The 26629-nt window shown below is 34.6% G+C and overlaps 1 protein-coding gene across 2 annotated transcripts in view; it reads left to right on the forward strand.

Annotated features, from left to right (window-relative positions):
* The first annotated feature begins 465 nt into the window (after positions 1 to 465).
* Positions 466 to 26629, forward strand: part of UNC16_1 (JNK-interacting protein) — a 59124-nt gene continuing 32960 nt past the window's right edge. The window contains exons 1-8 of one of the 2 annotated variants that reach the window (XM_051217322.1): positions 466 to 1129; positions 1163 to 2877; positions 4094 to 4214; positions 9896 to 10165; positions 11132 to 11174; positions 16847 to 16926; positions 23663 to 23723; positions 26402 to 26458. In XM_051217322.1, the coding sequence (XP_051064705.1) occupies positions 2464 to 2877; positions 4094 to 4214; positions 9896 to 10165; positions 11132 to 11174; positions 16847 to 16926; positions 23663 to 23723; positions 26402 to 26458 (1046 nt within the window). In that variant the 5' untranslated portion in view covers positions 466 to 1129; positions 1163 to 2463. Of the gene's footprint in view, positions 2878 to 4093; positions 4215 to 9895; positions 10166 to 11131; positions 11175 to 16846; positions 16927 to 23662; positions 23724 to 26401; positions 26459 to 26629 lie in introns of both variants that reach the window. The other variant, XM_051217321.1, reaches the window with a different exon arrangement.

A 26629-nucleotide genomic window follows, 5' to 3' on the forward strand; every position in this document is an offset into this window, starting at 1 on the left:
ACTGGGACTAAGTTAGCAGAAACAAGACAAAAATTGATTATTTCAGAGAAAGTTTATTAACTGCAATGCAGAAGGTACTGGTAATACTAATGGAAGACGACAACATATCTAGACTCACTGACTGTCAGTCATCTTCTATTTAGCAATAAAAAGAACTATTTATCACACAGATTATCAGTCTATAGATTAGTTTGCGATTATTTTCAGCTATGTTATTTAAATACCCGGTTATAATAGACTCTCCAACAAAATTGTTCGACCGGTTTTTCAAAAGTGCTACACAGCAGTAAAAGACGCTAAATATGAAAAAGAACGTAGTTTATGATGCTAACAACGACTTTGGTGGTTTTCAGATCTAAGCGGGCTACGTAAATATACAAATATCTGAGAACCATGCTAGCTACCGACACTTGAAATACGGAATGAATGCTATCATCTGGGACGCTCAAGGTCGTGGAGAAGAAAGCGCGGGGAAGTTTGAAAGTTGATTGCTTTTCGGTGCACTCTGGAGGTCATCTCGTCTTTCAAGTATCATAAATATTGTAAATCTGAGAAGCACATGCCACTGCGTACCTATTAGAGAGTAGTGGCCTGTCGGAAAGGACAAACAGGACCATTAAGGCCCTTCTACAATCGTTCATCAGTGAGTCGACTGGATGTTGGGATAATGCGTTACTACAATGCTTCTTAGCTTATTGCACACCATTGCATGGGTCTACAGGGTTTTCAATCGTCACCCTACTTTGGCGCATGAATTACGTCTACCTGAAGGGATACAAATGCCCTCGTTACTATATGAGGCTCAAGAACACGTATCATACATTCATATATGAATAATAATCTTCGTAGCTGTCTGGTCGACGCGTAGTGCCTGGTCAAAACCAGGAGGACTTATGCGACCGAGGAATTGACGGGCTGGTGTAAAAACTAGCGATCGTGTTTGGCCTCACCTCCCTGTCTCCACCAAGAGCACGTAACAACTTCCACCATCCTTGGGAAGGGCCTTACAAAATTGTGCTTATTCGACCTCCCACTACCTTTATCTTACACAACCGTCATCGGCCTTAAGACTACGTTACAACAGTACACTATAACCAGTTGGAACCAGACCGAAAGATGGTGCATTCAGGTACCCAGTTTGTAAACCCTCATCTGTCACCAGTTATTACGAAATACCATCAAAAGAAGACATAGCATGTCCATGTCCACAGTCAGACACTGAGGACAGTGCCTCATGGAGAGAGAGGTTGTGTGGAAATATTCGAAATCATTGTGCAATGTTATTAATGTGAGTTTGTTTTTTTCTAACAGGGCAACAAAGGGTAAATATTTACATATGTGCTGCAAGAAAAACAAGGCCTGGGTGAACTGGACTTGCAAATAATTTATGAGACTTTTGTAAACAAGCTTTCTCTTTTGTAACATAACCGCGTTATCCGATTTTTGAAATATATACGTTATTGCTGGCACGTCATGTTTTTCCTCCGATATTCACTGGCCCTGGTCTGCATGTTGTTGTTTTTAAATCTCTCCTGCTTTCAAACAAACGCCAATAATACATCGTTACAGTGTTAGTCGTTCCAAGGTAAACTTGGCGTTATTGTTTTCTAACTCAACTTGGAAAGCTACAGCTATAAGTGAATTCTTTGGTTTAGTTTATAGTCTATTAGGTTGACACTGATGGTGTACACCTTTAACTATGCAAAGGTATATGCTTTCATAATACACGAATATATTCATGTATATATACGTATATATCCTGAAAAGCACAAGTGAATTTGATTTGCTTCTTAAATACACACAGTTTTATCTACAAAGTGAAAGCTGCAATTTTTATTTGCAGATTAGCTAACAATGACCAAATAGCCGTTGAATTTCATTATATGTAATAACTTATGGCAAAGTAGTTTCGATAATATAGTAACTCTTAGGGTGGAGTAAAACTGACTGTTACCATACCACCAGACAGTCGTTGATCGTTCACATATACTTATTTCCATGTATAGTCAACATAAGTAAAGGGAAGATAACTACAGTTCACTATATATTCTGGCTGTTTATTTAGAACGATGACTACAAATTAAGGATATGCAGTGTTAAATGATACAGTAGTGCGTAATGTTAACACGAATTTATTGTTTTATCTTTTCCGTGTTTAGTTTACGACTAACATGAGTATTATTTTCACTCCATTACTATACCCACTGTAAAGTGTGGGAGTTTAAACCAATACATATTCGTGCTAATTCCGTTGTCTTTTGTGTAATCTGTTTTATCCAATTCAGGTTAATGTACTCAGCGCCGAATCACTGTTGGTAACTACCTGCTCTTATTATCACGGTTTATCTTTTTCTTGCCATTTGCAATTGTACTTCAAATTTTCTTCTCATTACAATATTAAATTGGAAGATCACCACTTTGCCGAGTCTTTATTATTACTGTTTTTGAATATTTCCAGTTAGAATGTCTCATTCTCCTGAAAGTGCAATAGTTCATGAAAATATTGCGAATGGTGGTACTGAATTAGAAAAGAAATTACTCAACTTGAAGCCTCCTTTTAATGATATTGACGATGTTTATTTATCCTCAAACTTCAACGAATTAGATCGTAGCTCACATGTTTCAGTGGTCATGTCGGAACGAGTTCAGTGTATAGCTTCTGGTATATACAAAGAGTTTGAAACTATGATTGAGGCTTATGGATTACCCGTTGTTGAACGTTTAATGCCATTAATAATTAGTCTACTAGAAAATTTGGATGACCTATATAAAGATCAATCTGCATACCACGCTGAAGTCAGACAATTACGTGAAGAGAATGAGCATATTTATGACCAACTTACTGCTGAAAAGGCTGCTCGAAAACAGTCCGAAATGGTGAGTGAATTTTGAAGAAAAAAATTTGTCCAATTGATGTTTCGAACTTTAATAATTACTAAATCAGATAATAAATATTACTACCATAAAAGGTTATCTATTTGGTCTTTTACGGCATAATGTCACACCTTATGGTTTGTGTAAACTTAAACTTCTCAGCCAGCATCTCGGATATACGTAGCCTGTTACACATTCACCCTACTTAACACAGGTTCAAAACTGGGTTCTTTGTCATCCGTAGTTCCATGCTAAAGTTCGACATTGTCCTCCATCTTGTGTTCGCGTGTCCCCACTGTGCACGAAAGAAACTGGAAAAATCATTCTACAATATATATATATATATATATATATATATATATATATATATATATATATATATAGTTAATTTCGTTTACTGTCGACTGTCTTGTATGCATCCATATTATAAAATATTGTATTTATTTATTGAACATATAAATATTAGTACAAAGGAGCACCGAATACATATGTGCTACACAAGTCAATTAATTTGTGTGTGGTCTGTGATTCTGCTCGGGTGTTCAAACTGAAGCAGATGGTTTTCTTAGGGAGTCACACTCGGAGCCTTAGACCTAAATGTCTAATCCATAAGGCAGTGGAGCAACGTCAGGAGATGCAGTCTCATGGTAGCCGGTGACCAACAGTAGGTCCATACTCCATTTGTTCCCTCAGGATCCTGGAGCCCATGTACACCATTGGTTTGAAATTGTGGTTTTCCGACTCTTCTAGGTGGATCCTCTGTGCCCACCAACCCAGTTTCCGCGCTGGACATTCGCTTTCCGTCCTCTCAATTTCATAAACAACACTCCCGCTGCGAGGACTCCGCTGGCAGTGGCTGTATACGTGTGACCATGTGAGAGCATTTCGAGAAGGGGAGCGAACTTCTCACCCTCGGCCGTACGAGGGCATTTGGGGGGCATTGTATACTGACATAGTGTATACGGTTTGTTAGTAAATGATTTCTGTGCTATTCAATGATCACAAAGCTGGTGTTGGAAGGTTGACCGTATACTGTCACATCATACATCATTATTTTTACCTCTGAACTGGGTGTAAGCTGTAGCATGATTACCGTTCGTAGGGGCTTAAAAGAGTGTATCATATTTCAAATATCATATTTTTGTGATAAAATTTTCACTTGGTTCTGCTCAATTTTAAACTCATTAAACTTACTTTCGATGCAAATTTGAAACTTTAGCGTTTACTAAATGCAGAGGATGCTTTTGATGAAGAGAGAAAGGTGAATGAGGCAAAAAATGAGTCATTATCCACATCTTGTCGGCAAACGGAATTGAGACTTCAGTTGGCTAAAGATCAAGGTTTGTTTTTTTCATTTATTTCCTATACCTATATTTTTTCACATTCTATGTACATATTTTAAATAATCATAAATAATCACATTGAAGTTATATTTAAGCAATAAAATCTGTCTAGATATGTTCGACCTTTTCGGTGACATTTTATGTCGTGGTATTGTTACTGACTGATGCAAATTGGTACCATTTAATTATGATCAAGTAGTTGTACTTTGCAGTTAAGGTTGTTAACTAAATGTCTAACTGTATAAACTAAGCTGACTAGTACCTAAATAATAATTAAGTGGACGTGGTACCATCAATAAAAGGGGTGAATTAGTGCATTGAGTCAAATCGCGTTACCTTTATTTTCTTACGTGTAATCTTAAACTATGATATTACAATCAGGTTTACTTTAGGATCTTACTTGTTGATTCTTTTGACGTTTAGCCACTAATTTTTGGATTCGAACCCCTCAGTCTAGCTAATTCGGCTTGGACAACTAGCCCTCACATTTATAGTGTGCGATCAAGAATGTTTTACCATTAGTTAACAGTTCTTCTACAGAAAGTGTGTCGGAAAGCTATTGTAGTACTTACCGGAGACTTGAATGCTCAGATCGGGCGTCTAAGCACAAAAGAGAGTCATTTGGGTGGCGGATGGGTACTTGTTGGTGGTCGAAGGTCAAATAACGGTGACCGTCTACTTCAACTGTGCGCAGACCACAACATGTTTCTGGCTAGCACTAACTTTCGGCACAGTCATCGCCAATGTGCTACCTGGCGTTCTTCCTCAGCATCTTGAATCTGGGCTCAGGTTGATCACCTCGCGATCAGCTACCATTGACGTGGTTGTGTACAAAACCGCCTCTCCCTTTGTAGTACCTATCGGGATTGTGGTCATGTCCTTGTTTGCGCTGATATTACGTTTCAGTGGACAACAAATTTATCATCCTAAACGGATCGATGTCAGAAAATTGGTTGCAGTTTATGTTGCAACTAGTTGTCAAACCGAGCTAGGTTCAAGGCTAGCTGTCAGTCCACCGAAAAGTGTAGATGGGCATTTGTCGCAATTACATGACGCCATGAAAACGGCGAGTAAAGTCGCTTGCCGCTTCGCGAAACGTCTTGCTTATAAGCACTGGATTTCTTCAGGCTGCTTACAACTGGTTGAAGACCATCGGTATACTCCGGTTGAATGTGAGGTTGACCATTAACAAAGATGTTTACGTAATGAAATTGTGCAAAGCTTGTGTAGGGACCGAGAAGCCTGGTGGTCGGAGCGTGCTAGTGAGATAGAAACAGCAGCTGCCTTCGGTAATTACCGGAAGCTCTTTCAAATCACCCAAGTCACTTGCATAAAGAAGTCTGTTGTGAGTGAAACAATCCATGGAGCTGACGGGATGCTAAACTATAACACCCATTGACGTGTTGGACGATGAGCAGAGTTTTTCGAGGAACCGTTCTACTAGTCTGCTACCTCGACAACATCGATCAGACTATCCTACCATCCATGTCCGGTGAGGACTAATCCACCTGATGAGGCAGCAGTCTACAAAGAACTCCGACCCTTCTTAAAGACGATGGTGACTTTCTGGTTAAGGAACTGACTGAGTTGTTGACAAAGGTCCATGAATCCGAGAGTATTCCAACACCGTGGAACGAGCCGATAGTTGTCCCTATCTTCACGTCGTTTCTACGACAACTACTGGAGGGTAAGTCTGATTCTGATCGCGTCCAAACTACTGGCTTCCATCATACTTGGTAGATTGTTCAAAACCCGAGAAAGATTGACTCGTGAGGAGCAGGCTGGTTTTCGTTCTGGTCGAGGATGTATTGATCATATCTTCACCCTCCGCCAAATGTTAGAACATTGTCATACTTATCACCTGCCAACAATCGTAGTGTTTCTTGACATCAGGGCTGCCTTCGATTCGTTGGACAGGACTGTTCTCTGGGATTGTCTATTGAAAAAGGGTGTGTCTGAGAAATTCATTAACATCTTGAAGAAGCCCTTTATACAAACACGTCAGGTAGAGTGAGGGCATACAACCACCTCTCTCTATTGTTCCATTCGAGCAGTGGGGTTAGGCAGGGTTACTCAATCTCACCATTCATTTTCAACTTTGCCATCGATGACATTCTGGAAACAGCTCTGATGGATGTAATTAATGGTGGTGTGAATCTGTTGCCTGGAGAAAGACTTCTCGACCTTGAGTATGCGGATGATATTGTCTTACTGTGCGATAATGCCCAAGGCATGCAATCCGCACTTAATCAGTTGGCAATCAGTGTCCGTAGGTATGGTATGTGCTTTGCACCTTCGAAGTGCAAAGTACTTCTACAAGACTGGCAGGATTCCAATCCTGTACTCACCCTGGATGATGAGCAGATAGACGTAGTCGAGAAGTTCGTGTATCTGGGTAGCTGCATAAGTGCTGGTTGGGGTGTAAGTGATGAGATCAATGCACGTATAGTGAAAGCCAGATTGGCTTATTCCAATCTGGGCCACCTTTGGTGCCTTCGTGATGTTAGTCTGGCTGTAAAAGTTCTGATCTACAACGCGTCGGTGCGAGTTTTGCTCTATGGTTGTGAGATCTGGCCTCCGAATTGTGAATGTTAGACGACTCTGTGTTTGATTATCATTGTATCCGAAGGATTTCTGACATCTTGCAGCAACACCATGCTAGTAATTGAGAGGTTCAGCATCGTGTGTTTATAGATTCTTTTTACAATATCAAAGAACATACAATTTGAGATTCTGGAATCAATAATGCATAGTGATAGCTTCGTAATTAATACATTCCGTTCTCAACCAGTAGATTACAGGTTTGAATCTCGTCCCGTTTATTTCTGGTCTGGATAATTGAGTAGCATCACTGACCTTCATACACACGAATAGTATCTGAAAAACAATCCCCAAAACGTGCACTGCTTAGTGAATGAGTTGCATCAAATCAACAGTTCTATCAAATCTGTGAAGTTGTAGAATTTAATTTGTTGTACAGATATTCTACTAGGACTGTAAATGCGATCCTGGCGACCCCAGAGTCTATGTCAAAGTTATAGTCAGAACAAGGACAACTTTATCCGTTTCGACCAGTATTGCTTGTCTTATCGAAACGAATAAAAATTGAGTCACAATAATATAACAGGATAATAATGTCCTTCAATTGACAGGTTACATGCATTAGGGATAGTCTGCAGATACATCAGACCAGACTGACGTGGTGCGAGCCTAAGCAACGATTTGATTGGTTAGTTATGGATATAACTAACAAAGTGATTCAATCCTCTCATTCTTCAGTGAGTTATCTCATCACACACAAGGAATAATTTGACAGTCTTTATTGTAGATTACTTAATATCGTTTAAGTTAATCTACGCTTGATGTGTGCATTATTCACGTCTTCAGGGTAGAATATGATTGAGTATTTAGATTGTTGTCTGTCACTTGATACAACTGGAAATTGATCTAGTTTGTGGAAGTCGGAATCTTGTAGGGCACTAAGTACTTTTTTACTGTTGAACATACATGTACTACCATATCCCACTAAGTTTACATTCTCATCGATTGATTTGTGTCTTTTACCTAAAGTATTATTTATTAACTTGACTGTACATACTAATTGGATTGATATACATCCTTTACTGTTTAAAGGTAATATTTGTTCAACTACACATGGAATCTTATCTCAACTGTTTACTTCAATTTAGGTAACCAGTTGATGTTATTAAAACATTTAAGAAGTAAATATTTACGTCCACAGCTTTGAACCATAGTGGTTTTATGGAAGGTTAGTGATATTACCAATATCCTGGGAATCAAAGTGAATGGAACGGAATTCGAACCCGTACTTGAGCGCTTTAACTATTATACACTACTCCATTAGCTTCTTAGGTATAAATATCTGTTTCAAATCTTCAAGTACATAAACTTATCCTTGATTATCAGTTTAGATTAATTTAAATTTACTATTGAATAATAAACAACAAAAATAACACTTGATAATATATCATTACGTACTGTATGTCAGTTCCAGTGTGTACATGTGATTTTAAGTATTCAATAATTGTCTGATGAAATAGAAAAGTGTCTTTTTTTGTCAAGCTTACATCTCGTGACCACCTTAACTCACATTGTTTACATTTAGTATTATAAATATATGGTTGAAGTCATTTGATTTATTTTTTGACCGTTAAACTATTTGAAATCGTGTAATAAATATTACTGATCACCTCAAGTATATTATTAAAGGAAATATGATAACTACCAATGAATGCAATTTATATACATATAGTGCCTACGTGGCCACGTGTATATACTCGCTGCAAAGGAAATTCTACTCACTGACTTCTGACGGCGGTGGTGTTATTGATGTAATTGAAAGGATGAGAAGCTAAGACTGTGTTAGTGTGTACTAAGGATCCACCTAGCGGAGTTGAAAAACCATGGTTCCACATGAACTCCACGATCCCGAGGGAATCAGTGGCGTATGAACATATTGTTGATGGGTTCATTATTTATGGCAGAAAATAAATAAATATTATAGGTTTCATTGTGAATATCGTATCTTGTGAAGCTGTGATATAATAAGTTCAAACATTCGATTTGCAGTCATTCAAGTTGATTGTTCATATTTTATTCTGTCTACTTCACTTCCATTAACTGGTCAGTTTTACTAGATCTTCAGTTTTGTTTCATGTAATTTTTCTTGTGGGCTTTATTGCTTTTTTGATGACTGGGGATCCTATTCAGACATCTAAATTAAAATAAATGAAACAGGATGTAAGCCTATAATTTATTAGTTAAAAATTAAACGAATTAACCAATAAACTGTCTTGGAAGGTGGCTTTTCGACCATTAAGTTACAGATTAGAAATGTGGTTCATTTATATTGGCTTTAAACAGCGTAATAATACTGTTAGCCTTCATCTAGTGTACTTCAAAGCCTAGTGACATAAATTTGTACTTATATATCTAATTATTTACATTATTGATTATACTGATACAATTTATGTTATATTCACTGATAGTCAATTAAATTGTATGTAACTCGCTCACTAGGCACATATTCCTATACTCGCCTTCGAGCCACACTGTTACTCTATGGGCTAGTGATACACTATCCAGTTGCATAAATCTAAATAGGTGGACTATGGTTGAGATCAGTGACCTAACGGCTAAAATTCAAATGCTTTAACGACTGAGCCACTACTCAACTAGATCAATTCAGCTGGTGTTTATCCACTCACTCACTTGTATTACAGTTTCTAACTCATTGTATATGATACAATGGACCAGTCAGACGTCGTGCAGATAATAAGCACACGCGATTGAGCAAGATTTGGCTTCCTTTTCTAAGGAATTTAACACATTATAGGTAAAAAGAAAGTGTAGTTTAGATTTCTGCGGAACATTATATATAAATGAGTTTACAGTTATTTATCGATTTGATTACCTAATAGAATGCTTTCCTCTCACTCTCAGACTTCTCACTTAGTAGCTAGTTCGAGTTTTCGCTGATAAGAAGTATGTGTATCAGTATTAGAATCGGATAGCGTATAATACGGCATTATATTTGTGATCTATTGCCTTCGTCTTTTTTTAAATCTAATTTTATCTTCTTTGCTCTGCTCTCTTTTGTTCATTAAAACAATCTTTTACTGGTGATACATTTTTGTTGTAAATTGGTTCAATTTCAGTTTCACGTTTAGAGGTAAAAGAACAAGAATGGAAAAAAGAAGAGAATCGTCTACATGAACATCTAAATGAATTAATACGTTCTAATGTTGAATTAACTGAACAAATCAAATTTATTAATCATAATGACAATAGTCAAGAACAATCAAGAAATACATTGAATAATTCTATTCAGAGAAATTCACCACGTAAATTATCAATGAATTCATCTAAGTATAATTTAACTGGATCAACTAATCATGATCAAGGCTCAACAATAAATGGATCATCTAGTAAGTGGTGTTTGATCTTATTATAACATAGACCATATCCTTTCTTATTTTGATTATTCTGTTTTTCACCCTTTATCATCATTTAACGTTTATATTGATATCTATATTCAACTATATTTATTCTTTGCCTTTTTGGATTTATTGGGATATTTGTTAGGAGGTTAAAATTAATATTGTCGTAATTTGTAGTATTTGAAACTTTTTAGATCATCTAGCTAAGAGATAGATTGTTTGATTTCATATGTATATCACTTTTATAGAATAGATAAATTATTAGTAGCAGTAAAATACAGGCCGCGAGTTTCGATCTATTGGTAGATTGTCAGCTGAATTTACTTGCATCCTAATGAGTCAATGTTCACTTTGAGATTAGAATTTATCACTATTCACTTCAAACAGTGTTAATTTTTTCCTATAAATCTTCTAGGCAACTTTAGTTTCAAAAACTATCTATATGCAAGTTTTTATTACTGAATCGATTCCTTTTAATCTTTCGTCATATAATTGAAGTTAAAACTACAAACCATTAAATGCAAATTTAGTGCCCAAAGGTCAGAGTAGGAGCTGGCTAGACGTGCGTAATACATGTCTTGAACGCCTCAACAGCATCGTCAATCGATTTGTCTTTTTACCTGACACTACGTGTAACTTCAGCGTTACTAACTTAGTGATTCCTTCGAATGTGGGCTATGCCCCAAAGATCTCTGTATAATCAAATAACTATAGTCTGTGGAAGTTTCTCCTAATTTCACAGTCATAAATTAAAACATAACAGACTACAATACATGATATACCCACCTCTTGTTTAGCAAACGAATACCTCAATTGTGCCACAGATTCTTGGTATACGGCATGTTAAAAACAATGTTAATATCAAATATCACTCTATCATTTCAATGTGATGGTTAGTTTCCATTATTTCAATCTCTATACATAAGCTTTAATTATTGTACATTAATATTTCAGCAGTTCATTCGAATTCACTTGGTGTTGGCTATGATACTACTGGGTAAGTCTATATCAGTTAAGTATTAAAAAAATATATAAAATCGAGTGATTAATGATACAATTATGCGGATGATGTGTATATTTTTGATTAAGGACTGAGGAGTAAGTATTATCATGCCTATCTAGTCCTTAAAGTGTTGATCGGATTCGATCGATCAAGTTGCAATGTGTCCGTTAACCAGTTTAAGTGACCCAACATCTCATTCACTATTTTAGTGTTTGTTGTTCAGAGGTAGTGAACAGGAAACCTCGGTTGACTTTGGTTTTCTGCTAGTTGGCGCTAGCCAACATGGCGTGCCTGTAATTTCGAGGAAATGGATGGAATTCTAACCTGCATCATCCAACTTCACATTCTAAAGCAGTACCACTTATCTAGTGGCTATTTAATCGACAAGATTCGATCAGTGCTAAGTCACTGGATAAGCATGACAGTGGTCACTACTCGGTCATTATTCAGTTGTAAATATCTCACTCCTACTACATTTACTGCCTGAATAACTCATTGATAACTTCTCAAACTTTGAAGCTAAGGGACTCGGATTAAAAGCCTAAGAGAAGCATCCGTTCCCCCGATATTGGAGATATACCTCGCCACGACAAATGTCAACCAACGCGGAAACTATTTCAAACAGGATTTCCTCCAACCATCTAACATCTCAATGAATGATGTATTTCTGGTTATTTTCTCTCTGTCTATTCGTTTTCTCGTATAACTTTTAATATTTGTAGTAGCTTTTTCCGCAAATGTTGTAACATTCAAATTATCTGCTAATCAGTAACAGACAGATAATAATAGTAATTTATATTCTGAAAATAATAATTACAGAATTCACGCCAGTTTACAGGCATGATCAATTTGATATAAATAGTAACATTAGATGTACAGAACAAACATGTGATAGAAGAAAGTTTTAAGTACACTAGTTCAGTAGTTGTTTAGGCAGCACATGTATTACAGCGATCCAATGCATCAGCCGGGAATTTTTAATATTTCTTAAATGGACAGCCCGTTGATTTATGAACGGTGTAATTAAGATCATTTCGTGTGCCAGATCGAATTAATGATAATTATCTACAACGAAAGAAATTAAAACGAAAACAGAGAGCATGGAACAACAAAGCAGTAATTATCAAAATATATCAATCAGGTCTACCTAAATGCGTGTGTCGTGTGACACAGTGATATACTGTTGATGTTATTCAAATTAGTTAAACTTGCTAGGGACGATGTTAACATAAAGTGACAGCAAGTAGGTGGTTTTACTTAGGGAATACACTAATAAAAATGGCTAAATATTCAAAGTTCCTATAATACTACTTGTGGAATGAGATACACTTACAGGTGCTAGACCATTCAATGCATTTTCAGAGGAGCAGTATGCATCGATGCAGCGAATAAATAATGGGAGTGATTTTATCGTACGGAGAGATTGTGGTAGGTTATTCCAGAGATGTAAAAGTTATCTATATAAAATAATTTTAGCGATTGATATTTTCGAATAATTCCAATATCTCACTCAGTAGACTAGTCTGAGCTAACTTCATGAAATTAAAGACATAAAATAAGGTTTTAACAGGCAAATCCATACTAAACACACTTGTTCAATCATGTTTACTTATTGAACTTGACCGTGTTAATTATTTTTGATGGCTGGTTCAAATCTTGGTGTATATATATATAGTACACATTTGTCGGTAAATTAAACTTGTCGAAGTAATTCTTGAGAAATAGAGTTGTATTTCAACTTTTGAAATGATTTTAAGCATAATTCTTACAGGTTAGAATTTGTTCTGTATGATAATGTTCACATCATCTCTTTTATTATAATTGTCATTATTTCTCATTTGTTTCTCTCTTGTAAACTAAATTTTCAGTTTTCCTATCAAAACAGATTGTTTGTCTTTCTTCTTTGGTTGGTTTATAAGTTAGTTTTAAAGCATTCATAGAGAAATGACAGGATATACGTTTGTGAATTTGTAACTTATTCGTTTTTCATTGATCAATATACAAAATGTATTGCGTATTGTCGGATATTTTTCCGTTCATTTGGTGAATATGAAAGTATACTTTTTCACTAAGAATTTCATTTCAAACTCTAACTTTCATTTAATTTGTTTGTTTCATCTAGATATTTGAGATATTCTACTGTGATATGTTACTAAAAGATATACATAAATAGCTTTAGATGACAGAAATGAAATACTCAGTGAGAATTATAGCCCTATATGCTACACTCACAAGCTAAACAAACGGAAAAGTGGCAGATAATGCTAGACATTTTACTTTTATTGATCATTGAAAAAACGATAGTTGACCTCAAACATCTTGGTGGCCTGCTTGAATATCTGGGCTACCCGTTCCTGTCATCTATTTAGATATTTCAACAAGTCTGATTTTGTTTGTTTTAACACATTGTTATATCTATTAGTATCATAACATATTCAGGCGCGTATACGTCTAAGGTACAAAAAAGTACAATCAGAGGCATCGTGGTGGCTGGTTATGAGCCTTGAAAAGAATGAACATTATTCAAATATGGATTTCTCAACTGCTAACATCTAATAAAGTTAGGGGCGGCCAAACCAAAACATGGTATCAATCCTTCAAGTCAATAACTTCTAGTCTGAGCCATTTTGGTAGATGTAGACTACTTTGTTGGGTCCGCGCGACTATTGTAACTAACAGTTGGAGACTCTGTGTAACATGGCTCAGGATCAATCACAATGCTGTTCGTGTATACGCTCTTTGTTTTCCTTTAACCCATGAGATTAAAGTTGCTTCATACTCTTCTTCTTACGAACTAATTCTTCCTTCCTGTATTATATCCTTATGCACAATCTTTCTCTTATATATTACTACCATTGAAATAACTACTTCTATGAATTTGGTGTTCATCTTGTTGTGCTAATGAGGTATGGCAATTTAGACTGATGGCATATATGTACCTGGTTCTACGTTGTAGCTGACTGACTGAACATCTAGCTGGCGATCAATCAATATTTATTGTCATGATCGATCATGAAATAAGAAAAGGAAACTTGTTGAAATACTTTGTGCTGAGAATTCTATATAGTACCAAAATTATAGTGTTGAATAAAGCCATTAATAATAATAATAATGATAATAATAATAACTAAATTGTATGTAATATTATCAGTTGTTAAAGTACACATAAAATAAGTTATTTATTATCTTTCCAGTAAGCTAAATTAAATTTTGAGAATATTTGGAATTGTTGATGACATTATTCAGAATATTATGTACCCAGCACTGTTAGTTATTTTTACGTCCATTTAATGAATGAGTGTTCTATATTATAATGTAATTTTGGATACGAGAAACTTATTAAGTATTGTCAATGTTGTAAACAGCCTAATCCCTTCATAGACAACCAATGTGAATATCAGCTATTTGTAGAATTCAAGATTGGTGTTTAATTCTATTTGGAAGTCGTGACTACATTATAGTATTCATGTACACATTGAGAATGAAATAAAGTTGTATAGTTCTTTGATAAATGCATACACTAAAAGAAAATTGGAATTACGCTTGTATAACATAGAATAATACAACGTACAAGTCAAATAGTGATGTGTCAGTGCCGAATTGATAATAATACAAATTTATGTGATTCTGTTTTAAGTCATCTGAACCGATGAATTATTCAACTTCTTGTCACTTGATGCAAATAGAGCATGATTACTAAACTTGTCAAATTTACTGATAGGTTCTTACCTTTTAAAATCAAAGTAAATTCGGTATAAAAATTTGTTCTTCTGACTGCCGATCATATTTGCTGAATCGAAGGGATCAGTATGGAAGATAGTATATTGGGAAAGCATTGAAACTGTCTTTTTCTGTAGACTTGTATAGCGGGCACCAAGAAACAACCAATTAGATTAAAGAAACCACTTAGTTATTCTATGTGCTTCTCTTGCTAGAAACCTCAGTTACAGCTGCAGCCGTAATTACATCTGTATCTATAGTCCATTGAAGTACTAATTGCACTATCGGTTTAAGTTTAAGCGTCGAATCACTGAAGAAGGAATCTGCCCTTTATTGTTTTATGAAGCCTTAAGTTACATAGGAACATCATTTTATTTCGTGCACTTGTGTAATGTTTTGCAGCCATTCACTCTTACACCTTTATAAACAATGAATTATTGCATGGTCGCTCATATTGGCCGTAAGATGGTCTGCAGTTAGCGTTGTAATTTTCATTATTTATGATCTTGAAGTCGCTAACACAAATCTAGTTGATTTGTTGCTACGATATTGTTTTTTCTATACATTACTATTTTGTGTCACCTGTGTTCTGAGTGGCTAATAACAAAGAGCCAACTTCCACAATATTATTCATGGGATCTCTAGGTAGTTCAAGGTTTGTAGATAATCAATTACAAAATTCTCTAATTGAAATTTCCCTTCATCTAATCAATGAATAGTAGGCATGTTGTCTTAGTTATACTCCATCAGTTTGAAATCTCCTTCTTGTGAACACTGTATTAATCTCTATAATAGCTTCATCGAGTTTAGCGATAGAATCTCATTCAGTCAGTCAGTCAGTAACAACGTCGGACTTTGTACCTACGTACGTACATCAGTTCAAGTTGCCATACCACATTAGCACAGAGACGCAGTTGTTGATTCAAATCCCATAGTGGTAGATGCAGTAAGAGTATAAGCAGTAATCGGAAACATTAGGATTTGAAGATTTTATTCAAGAAGTATAATCCAGTGAAGCAGATTTGGAGAGAGGAAAAAGAAAGAGACATGAAGAATTCAGAAGATTAGAATTTTGGAGAACACAAAGTGTGGATGCACCTGCGCCATTGCAAATGATTTTGAACCCTGTCATTCAGGGTCTCTTAACATCGGTCGCCATCATCTCGCTGTCCCCAACCAGGTAGTTTACACCTACCAACATAGTTCAGTCCACTTGTCAATGACTTAATGAATTTGTGCCATGTTTTGGTCTGGCCTCCCCTAGCTTTCTTCCAACCTACTCCTACACCATACAACATCGCACGTCGGAGCAGTCGGTGGTTGGGCACACGTAACACGTGTCTCAGCCATCTCAACTGATGAAGTTTCACTACTTCATCAATTGATTTGTTATCCTTACCTAGTACCCGTTTCCTAACAACTGCGTTACTTATCCGGTGGTCCCAGGATATACGAGCAATGTTTCTAAGACACCTATGATCAAATATTAGTAACCTATGAATATACTCTATTCTTACCAGCCATGTTTCACTGCCATAAAGTGGGACGAAACGGACTGCTGTGCAGTAGACCCGTCCTTTAGTTGGTAGACGGATATCTCACATACGCCATAAATGACGCAAGTTGGTAAAAGCTAGTCTAACCTTCTGTATCCGGGCTGAGACTTCGTCACACACTAGACCACAAGGGCTGATGAGACTTCCCAGATAAGTGAAACGGTCGACACGCTGAACTACTTCACTCCCTATCATTGGTTCGGGTGTCGATGCAACCAAATCCTGAATCAACATTTTGCATTTTTAGGGGGAGAATCTAATTAGATTAATTATTTTTGATCATTTTCTTCAAATAGGTTCTTTTATTTTTACAAAAGGCTTATGTTAATGTAAACTTTCTATCTAATTGGATTAAATCTATAAGTTAAATAGTTTTCTTACTTCTTTTAGCGGTGGATTTGAGTTTGATGAACTCCCAAATACTCTGGAGTCGGAAGGTGGTGGTCTAAATGTCGACGATGATCTACCTGGTAAGAATAATACATATCATTTATATATCGTATAACTGATTCACTGTTTGCATTATTTATCATTTGCAATTCTTAGTTAATTCGTCTTGCAAATTCTTTGGCAGTTTTCTACTGTTATATCTTTTAGCCCGGCTAATTATCATGTGACTTATTCGCCGATCGGAATACGACTTATACAATGTTAGCATTGTGCCAAACTAATGACTTATCGACCGGTATGAACAGCCTAGCGTCCTTATTGGTTATTTTCCTCGTAGCTCTGCTAGTTGTGAACAGAACGCCAAAACCACCTCCCACTATACGAATAATTTATTCCAAACATACCTGGTTTATATACAAGCCAAAGAGACTACATCATACTATAAAATAGGAAACAACATTTGTAAAACTTCAAGCCAAAAAGTGGTTGTGACTGTGGGGCACTGTAATTAATAAACTGGGCATAACTTAAGAATGGTAAATCGTATCATAATAATCTATAGGTTTAGTGGTTAAGCGCTCGCGCATGAGACTGATAGGTCCTGGGTTCGAATCCGGTGTCGTGGATGCACACTGCTGAGGAGTCCCACAATAGGGCGAAACGGCCATCCAGTGCTTTGAGGTTTTCCATGGTGGTCTAGCTTCAATTGACTCATGATCTGAACTATTGAAATTACTACAACCTCAACAAAACCCCTTCTGATACTAGTCAAAATAAAGCTTATAATAAGAGGAATATGAATATACGTAATCTAGTTACTGAATAGTTATACAGTAGGAATATATATATAATATTAGTTCATAAATAGTCCTCAGAAGTTACCCATCATTCGCTAGGATATAACAGCTATATAAAGCTATTAATATGATCTAGGTTAAAAATACAATAGGTTGACATTTCACTGTGAATAAGAGACTATATAAATATAAATATAAATTGCATTGCCTTAATGTTGTCCACGGATGTTTTCTAAATTTATAAACCATTCAAATAGTGGATCGGTGATTATAATAGACAATATACTGTACACTTTTGATGTTTTCATTAAAACGCGAGGTCTGCAGTCATTATGATTTTGTATAATCCTTTCAATCTTTACCGGTTGTCACTGAAGTACTTGTTCTATCTCAGAAACATGTTGGGCAATATTACACTTCTATAAATAGCTTTCAACACTTGGAAAATGTCAGTATAGGGTTGTGGAGATTATTAAGTTATTGATTGAGATCTTGAACCGATTGATGTTAGACCACCATTAAAAACCTGGAAGCACCGGACGGTTGTTTCGTCCTATTATGGGACTCCTCAGCAGTGCGCATACACGATTCCGCGAGTGAGATCCAGGTTTTCAATTGTATGTTACACGTAAATTTGGTATTTTTTTATTTGGAATAATTATGCAATGTGTGTATAATAATTGTGAAATCAATGAATTTCATTCTACTAACATTTGATCACATTTCATTCTGATCATAAGAAATACTTTAATTTCATATGTATTTGTATAAAGACTTAAAGAATTCGTTTTATTTACGTGTTAATCATTATGCAAATTAAGCATATATATAGTTATTATGCAGAAGCTCAATATGATATTTTTTAAGGAATAGATTGTACTTCCTCCATGCAATTTTCGGTTGAAAAATATTTAACGAGACTTCACTAATGCATACTTGTTTATTTCGCTTTAACTGTGATGGCTTAGATTCGCTGTCAATGAGTTCACAGCCTGGTTTCAAACTTTGATTTGACCAGCATTAGAATTCTTACTCTTACACCGACAAAGACTGCACGTCTAGGTAGATTGTAGTTGGTAATACTGCAACACATTTGTCAACCACTTCATTTGTGGAATATTTATTACCGCATCAATTGATTTGCTATCTTTTCCTAGTACTCTATGTATGGGCATTAATATAACTAACTCGGTCGTTTTGCGATACTCGAACATTGTTTCGAAGACTCATACTATCGTAAGCCGGTTAAACAAACCATCCTTCACAGTCGTAGAGTAATGCAAAACGAACAATTGCCTAGTACATTCCACCATTAGTCAAGTCACTCAATTACTCCATTCACTGCGACCAGTCTAGAAGATTATTCAGATTAGACCTACAGAGAAAATTTGCATTTATAGGTAGGGGAATGCGTCCTAAATGCTTAGGAAACCCTGGACCCCTTTATCATAATCAAATTAGATTATATTATCTACCCATTCCAATTTGTTTGACTAATCTCTTAGTGAGAAGTCAGTCTTTGAAGAGTTAGATGAAGTGTAATGTCTAGAAGAACATCTGCGACGCAACTAAATAGAAAGTGAGTTAGGGAGTAACCATAACGAATAACACTTGAAGTTTACTATTCTGATGACAATTCTCTATAAGATATGAATTAACCCATAGTACTTGAGTAGGGACTCTTCACTCTTCATAAACCTTATTTTTTGTTGCTCAATTTCAACCAAAATACACTACTAGTCGATACGTTATGTTTAAATTGCACTTTCTAATACTACTCTACTATACAATGGATAACTTAATATCTCTTGGAAACGGTTCCCAATAAAGCACGACGGAGCCTATGGAGGTTCTATGGGAGCCGAAGAGTTTCCATTCCATCGGAGTACGGTAGAACCTTCTAGAATATCAACGTGGCATTCAGTGGTTGGACAATTGCATAACTTCCTAATTATGGATGAGCTGTATGATAATCACGTTATAACCTATACTAAAAACTATAAATATCCTTCTTTTTCTGTACATTTTTGATTCTTACCTAATGATTGCTTCCCCTGTTTTTCCCGTCTTTTGATTTGCGACTGTGGGGTTCTACGCGTTGTATACCGTATTTACCGTAATCAAGTGAAAGGCGTAACAGTAACAACACGCATTTGTTTCACTACATATTTGTGTACTTTCCTTTTTCGTCCTTAAGCTTTCGTCATGTTACTTTTTCTCATTCTTACTTATATCAATATGTATTCAGCTTGTGATGTGACAATCACAAGTTTAATCCAAATTATATTAGCTGCCACGCCTTTATAATTATACATTGTTTTTTGTATTTTATATATATATAATGAGTAATGTAGTGTTGAATAAAATTACAATCAAATAGTTGTATTATATCTACACTATGTATTATGTATCATCTCTTAGGAGTAGCCAATGAGTGTATGTCATTTGTGTTACACTGATTATAATCATATGCTCACTAGTGAATAATTTTATGAGAATATTGTTTAAGTTCTGGTGAGTAACTGTGACCGGTGGAGTCCAACTATTTCGCGTATGAGGTACCTAATCATTGGCATTAGAAGTTGGTTGGACATTATTCCGAATTGATTAAAATTGTTGATGTGAACTGTTGAATACCAACTTATCAATAAGGTTGTTAAGTACTCGCTATACTCAGAAGTATTCGGTTCAATTAACCTTTATGGTCATGCATTCACTCTGCCGAGAAGTCTCATACTAGAACAAAACCTCTATCCATTGCTTCTTGGCTTTCAGTGTTTATCTAACTTAACTCAGTCTGTGATGTAAACTATGTAAAACATTGTCAGTTAAACTCGAACAGTTGGTTTTGATTAAGCAATTCTTCAGATTCCAGAACACTATTAAATCTTCAATATAAGCAAATTGGACACAGTTTAACTATTTACTAAAGAATGGTAATTGACAATCAACTCGAAATAGATATTCTGTAATCAGATATACAAATAATATCATCAAAAATTAGGCTAAATACAAGTCGCTAACATTCTATTGTTAATAAATATCAATTTCTAGATATTAAAATGTCGTTTAAGTACATTATTGTTAGTGTTCTTCTATGTCTATTTAATTGATTATTTCTTGTTTATTTGAAAATGTTGTCAACGTTTTTCGGTATTTTGTTGATGTTATTTGAGAATTAAAAGTGTATACATCATATAATATTGTGATATCTTTTATTGATTAACCTGTCAATCTATTAGTTGTATTGAATAAACTGATCGTAGTATCGTTTTGTTTTCGTCATAAGAGAGATTTTATAGTTTGTAGATTTAATTGACTTACACTAAGTAATATTGTTTTCAAAATATCTTGTCTCTTTAATGAATGGATGAATGAATATATAATAAGGTAATGTTTTACTGTTCTATTACATGAGTGTGAAAGATAACCGGTAAAAAATGTTGATATAGAATAGATGAAATGTAGCTAGCAGTGGAATCCAGGATACCCGTTTCATTTGTTGATATTTTGCAAATGCGAGACTAATTATAATCTATCAGTCTTAGGAACTGTTGTAATGGTTGATAGTAAGATAGAATGAATGTAACAATAGAGAGATCAGTACCTTAGAGATTTAGTGGTTAGTTGCTGTGTCTTATGTTCGAATTTCATTCTGTTTACTTTGGTGAGTAATGACTTTTCATCTGACATCACATTCATAATGTTTAAGATGAAAAACAGTACTTATGAAACTGTGTTGTTTGAACTTGCAATAAACTGTGTCAGTAATATATAATCTAAAGACCCTAAGAACTATGAATAATATAATACTGATGAACAATTGTACTTGTTAATATCTTAGAATATAAATGAAAAGAAAATATCCCACTATTTTTTTTTTCGATTACCCATACTACTTTCAAATCATGTCAACATACATTGTAAACTATTCTTAATTGATTTCTGTTGTTCAGATCATTATGATGAGTAGATATTGAATAACCCTTCCCTTGCACATACACATTGTATAAAGTTAATTACTTTATATATATATATATATATATATATATATATATATATATATATATATAATTTTCTTTTGTACACATCTATCTCATTCGTCCCCTTGTTAAATTAATGACTTCATATTTAGACAATTATCCTAATACAATTAATTCAGAATTTGAAATCATTGAATTTGGTAGGTGATATTTCTACTGTTGTAAAATTAATTCTAGTAAATGGATAATGGTTGTATTCTATCTGGTTTTTTTATTGTCTCACATTCATTCACTTTCTGCACAAAAAAAGTGTTTAGCACTTCTCTTCTTTTATCTTAGTTTAGTGTTTAAGTGTGTATCAATGTGTGAAATACTTCATTCACATGCTGTCTTACGGACAAGAGAAAAAATAGTTACACAATGTGCATGTGTGATCTAGTTCACTGTTTGAGTACTTATTATCTTACACTTTCTATGTACTTATTGTATATCCAAACAAACCCCCTCCCCTCACATACACACACATACAAATAAATATACACTACAGCACTTCTTTTTGTTCTGTTTTGTTAACAATAATTGAAATGTGTTTCACATTTACATTTGCATATATTATACTTGTCTAATTCATCTATTTTATTGGTGTCAACTATGATAATATTCTCTTTGTTTCGTGTGGAACATACTTGTATCAATAAAATCTTGAAATATATTATATAAGACCAGTTGGGATAATTAATCGTGTTCAGTAATTCATTAAAGTGTATTTATCTTGAAGATTTGACAGATCAGTGTGTAATCCATATTACACAATTCTTTCAGATTATTAAAAATTATCATCACCATCATTAGTGTAGATCTTGGTATGAATGTTTATTGCGACAAAGTTTATCACGCATCACGTTATCAAAACAAATAGGTAATACATAAATTGGCTTTACAATTGATTGATCATTGGATAGTAACTGAATGTCCTTTACGTCAGGTCCTTCTCAGCTCTGATGGAATCCATTTTCTCAGAATTGACTGTTTCTTCGTTTCCACACCAATCACTCTATGTTCTCTTTCTCGTCTTTTCAATTATCTTAACCTTCACTTTCGATTGATGATGCATACTACCTATATCTGTCGACATTAGTAGTACACATCATAATAGTAGTGAATTATGTATTTCATGGGTTATCATTATCGTAGTTTAATTTTATGTACATATTGAATTAATGAATAGTTGCCTTAACCCTCTTGTTTTCTCTTCTGAGTTCATATCGTATGTTTTTCTTCTTTGTCTTCCATTGTTGATAATAATAATATTATTAATAATAGTCAACTGTTTTTATTATTCTTTCCTATTAGTTTTTTCTTCTTAACTATTGTTATCGTGACATTTAATTGTTCTTTCCATCTTTACTCTCTGCATATTCATCCAATGTGAACTATTATCCATCTCTTTCTCTCTCATCTACAAAATTATTTCCATCTTTTTAGTTTTTTCACTACCTTTTAAAATCGTTACATAATCATCATTCAATATTCAGTATTTCCATGCTATTTATGATCCAATCCCTAATTTACTCATAAATTGATTGAAGTTTGAAATGTAAGCCATAAAATATCAACTTAGTTAAGTCTGAATGTTGAAATGCTCTATATGAGACGTGAAAGTCCTGTGTTTGCTTCCTGATGAAGTCATTGGTGTCCAACGTCAAAATGTTCCATATTAAGATGAGATAGTTGTCCGGTGCTACCTTTTTTTAATGACACATTAACTAAAATCAATCTACGATAGATACGATCTACTATTACCATGAATGTTAAATACATTTGTGCAACTACAGGAAAGATGATATTGTTGAAAAGAAATGCTTATTCACTGCTACCTAGTCATTAGTTTTTAATTTATGATATAGTTGATTTGTTTTTATTGTTGATCCAGTCAATTAGTAATCAATCATAGAATTAGTTTTAATTTAATATTTGATTTTTGCATGTTGAAATGAAATGTTTTCAATTTTACGTTTTCTTGTTCATTCATTTAGCTGGTATGCGTAAAGAGATTGATGTATTAATCAAAGAGAATATGGAACTTGTTGAAATGAAGTAAGTTAATTCGTCTATTATTATTGTAAATGTTATAACTTGTCAATTGAATGCTATTTGTTATATCTGTTCGTCGCTGATTGTTATGTCGGAAACTCTTATCACCTATGTTCGAAACGAGGGACCACTGCAATTCCCACGACGCGAAAGTAAAAACACAAAGACTGGTATAAGTGAAGATTTATTGATCCCCAAAACAAGACGATGACCCATCATATCAGTAAACGAGAATACAATTTAGGACAACCAATGTATTTAGTACAAAATTACAGGGTACCGTGGTAAAACATAAGAATCATACACTGAATACTTTATTTACAAATTTCCATCATTTGCCCTTCACATTCTGTATGATTCTTCTTATTCGCAATTTCTTTCAGTTCCTTTCAGTTCTATCTTTTTAGCCTTCTTCTGCAAGGTTTTTCACTGCTGTTACCTACTACTTATGTCGACAGACATAAGTAGCATACACCACACTATTTAAGTTATTTTTGTCGAATTAATGAATGAAATATTATTTCTGATAATTGTCATGGCAATTATACACTAATTTTTAGTACTTGTGATTAGTATTTGTTCAGCAATTGTATTGTTTATAATTTTATATCACCAACTGATTTAATTCTGACTATCATATAAACACGGGAGTCACTAGATAGCGTTCGACTCATCAGTTGTGCACATTCATGAATCTTCCTACTGGGATCAAACCCATGTTTTTCAGTGCTCGAGATGACCGCTTAATCTTTGGATCACCGGATTGATATACTTACATTTCGTTCCTAATATTATGCAATCCATCATCAATTGTCATTATTTATATTTATCTCACGTTTGACATGGTTGAACTTAAATTGATGAATGCTGCTGACTAGAACTTCAAGAATTACACCTCGAAATTAGCCACTGGTAAGAACATAATAATTATCCACATGGCATATTGTTGGAATTATTGACTGTTTTTCAGTATTTCCTGATTTCCTATGTTTGTCTAACTAAAGGCAATCAATATCAGAATATGAAGATATAACTCGGTGTAACTCATTTCAATTGATTCTTATAACTTAGTATGTGTATGGAAGGGTCCCAGACAGTTCTCATACTTTTGTTTACCACCTTAATAATGTATAACGCAAAGTTGTTCAATGAGAGAGTGAATATTGAGGTGTATATTACGAAAATATTCATAAATCCATGAATAAACATGTGAAAACCAAGTCGAGTAGTTTTCATTTCACATTTTAGTTTAGCTGCCCCTAACTTTCTCCCTACTTACCGCTCCATCATTTAACATCGCCCATCAAAGTAGGTGGTGAATGGGCGCTTGTTAATGCTCGTCCCAAAGAAGTATGGTATTTGGTTATTGTTCATTTCTATTTAAGACTCAAATACACTATTGTTTGATATGATGTAGATGGATAATTAGTGAGTGGTCTATCCTATCGATACGTGAACACCTCACATCGATGCTTTAATGAAAATTCGAAAAATCTCCAAGTGACTTCATCAAATATTAAGCACTGTTAATAGCGACAACACATTTGAAAAAACAGCTCTTTATAAATTGTACCAAGTCTTTTAACGAAAATTGTGATGAAAACTGGAAGGACGATATGAGTTTAGGGCAACCTTCGACATCATTTGTCGCCGATTTAAAGGAAATTGTCTGCGTTAAACTATTTTTGCTAAACGTCCGTGTTTAAGAAATAACGAAGTAGTTGTAAAGTCCGGCTTTTGAGGACTTTCATTTATATTTCAAACAGGGAAATCGAAGAAAGGATGAGCTTACTGCCACAAAAGGGAATACTTTGAAGACGATAAGATTAGTTTACTATAAATTTTGTAAATTAAAAAATTTATGACTTGAATCCGCGTATTCATTGGACGGACTACGTATTATTATCTGGTATAGGATGCCGTCTTTAAAAACGGAATGTAGGTATCAATACTCTACAGGTTTTGGGTTGTATATATATTCCATCTTAATATATCACTTGCCTGTAGTGAAACCATCTCTTAAAGAGTACATATTTAAAATTTAAAGTACCAGGTAAATTGACAAATTATATAGTAAATTTACAAGGTTCTATCACCTAAGGTAGCTAGATGGTTTGTTACATTGACATAAACCTATATAGTCTAAATAAAAATGGGAATTGAAAAGTCTTATGATGGTTAGACTGGAACATCAGGTCATTCCGTAGAAAATATGAATCATGTAATCAAGTACCAGGTCTCTGGTTAACGCTATGCTGAATATGTCCAAATCGGTTATAATGACAAATAAGTTTCGGGAATCTATCTTTTAAATTTCAAACGTCCTTAAGTGTTTTGTAATCATTGACTGAAAGTTAAATTATTGGTTTGATGACCAGTGCACTCCAACTTATAACGGTGTTTTTTTCCACTGAATTTGATTTGTATGAGAGTACACAAATCCATCACATGTGGACGAATCTATTGATCGATTAATTTTGTAGTCTTTTCTAACTTACCTTGAAATAGAGATCATGTCCTCAAGATTATTAATTAACTACAATGAGAATTATAAACTTGTAAATAACTTTTTCAGAGATAACATTTCATATTATTTGTCATTTCTTCTTTTGTTTTCATCATATTAAACATTCTATGATGCTTGCGTTTGTGTGTGTGTGTGTGTGTGTGTGTGTGTAAAGAAATGCTCTCAATGTTGTGAAAGACGACCTACTAGCCAGAATTGACCATTTAACATCGTAAGTTTAACAGATTTTTCGGTCTTATTTTTAATCTACAGAGTATTTGTGACTATTGTTCTACTATCTTTGTTATTACTGATGTTGGATTTTGTTAACTGAGTAACTGGACATATTCTTTTCTCTACTGTATGAAACTTTATTAGCTTACAACTACAATGACATTTGGAA

The sequence above is a fragment of the Schistosoma haematobium genome, chromosome 5 (assembly GCF_000699445.3).
Source record: "Schistosoma haematobium chromosome 5, whole genome shotgun sequence".
Lineage (NCBI taxonomy): Eukaryota > Metazoa > Platyhelminthes > Trematoda > Strigeidida > Schistosomatidae > Schistosoma > Schistosoma haematobium.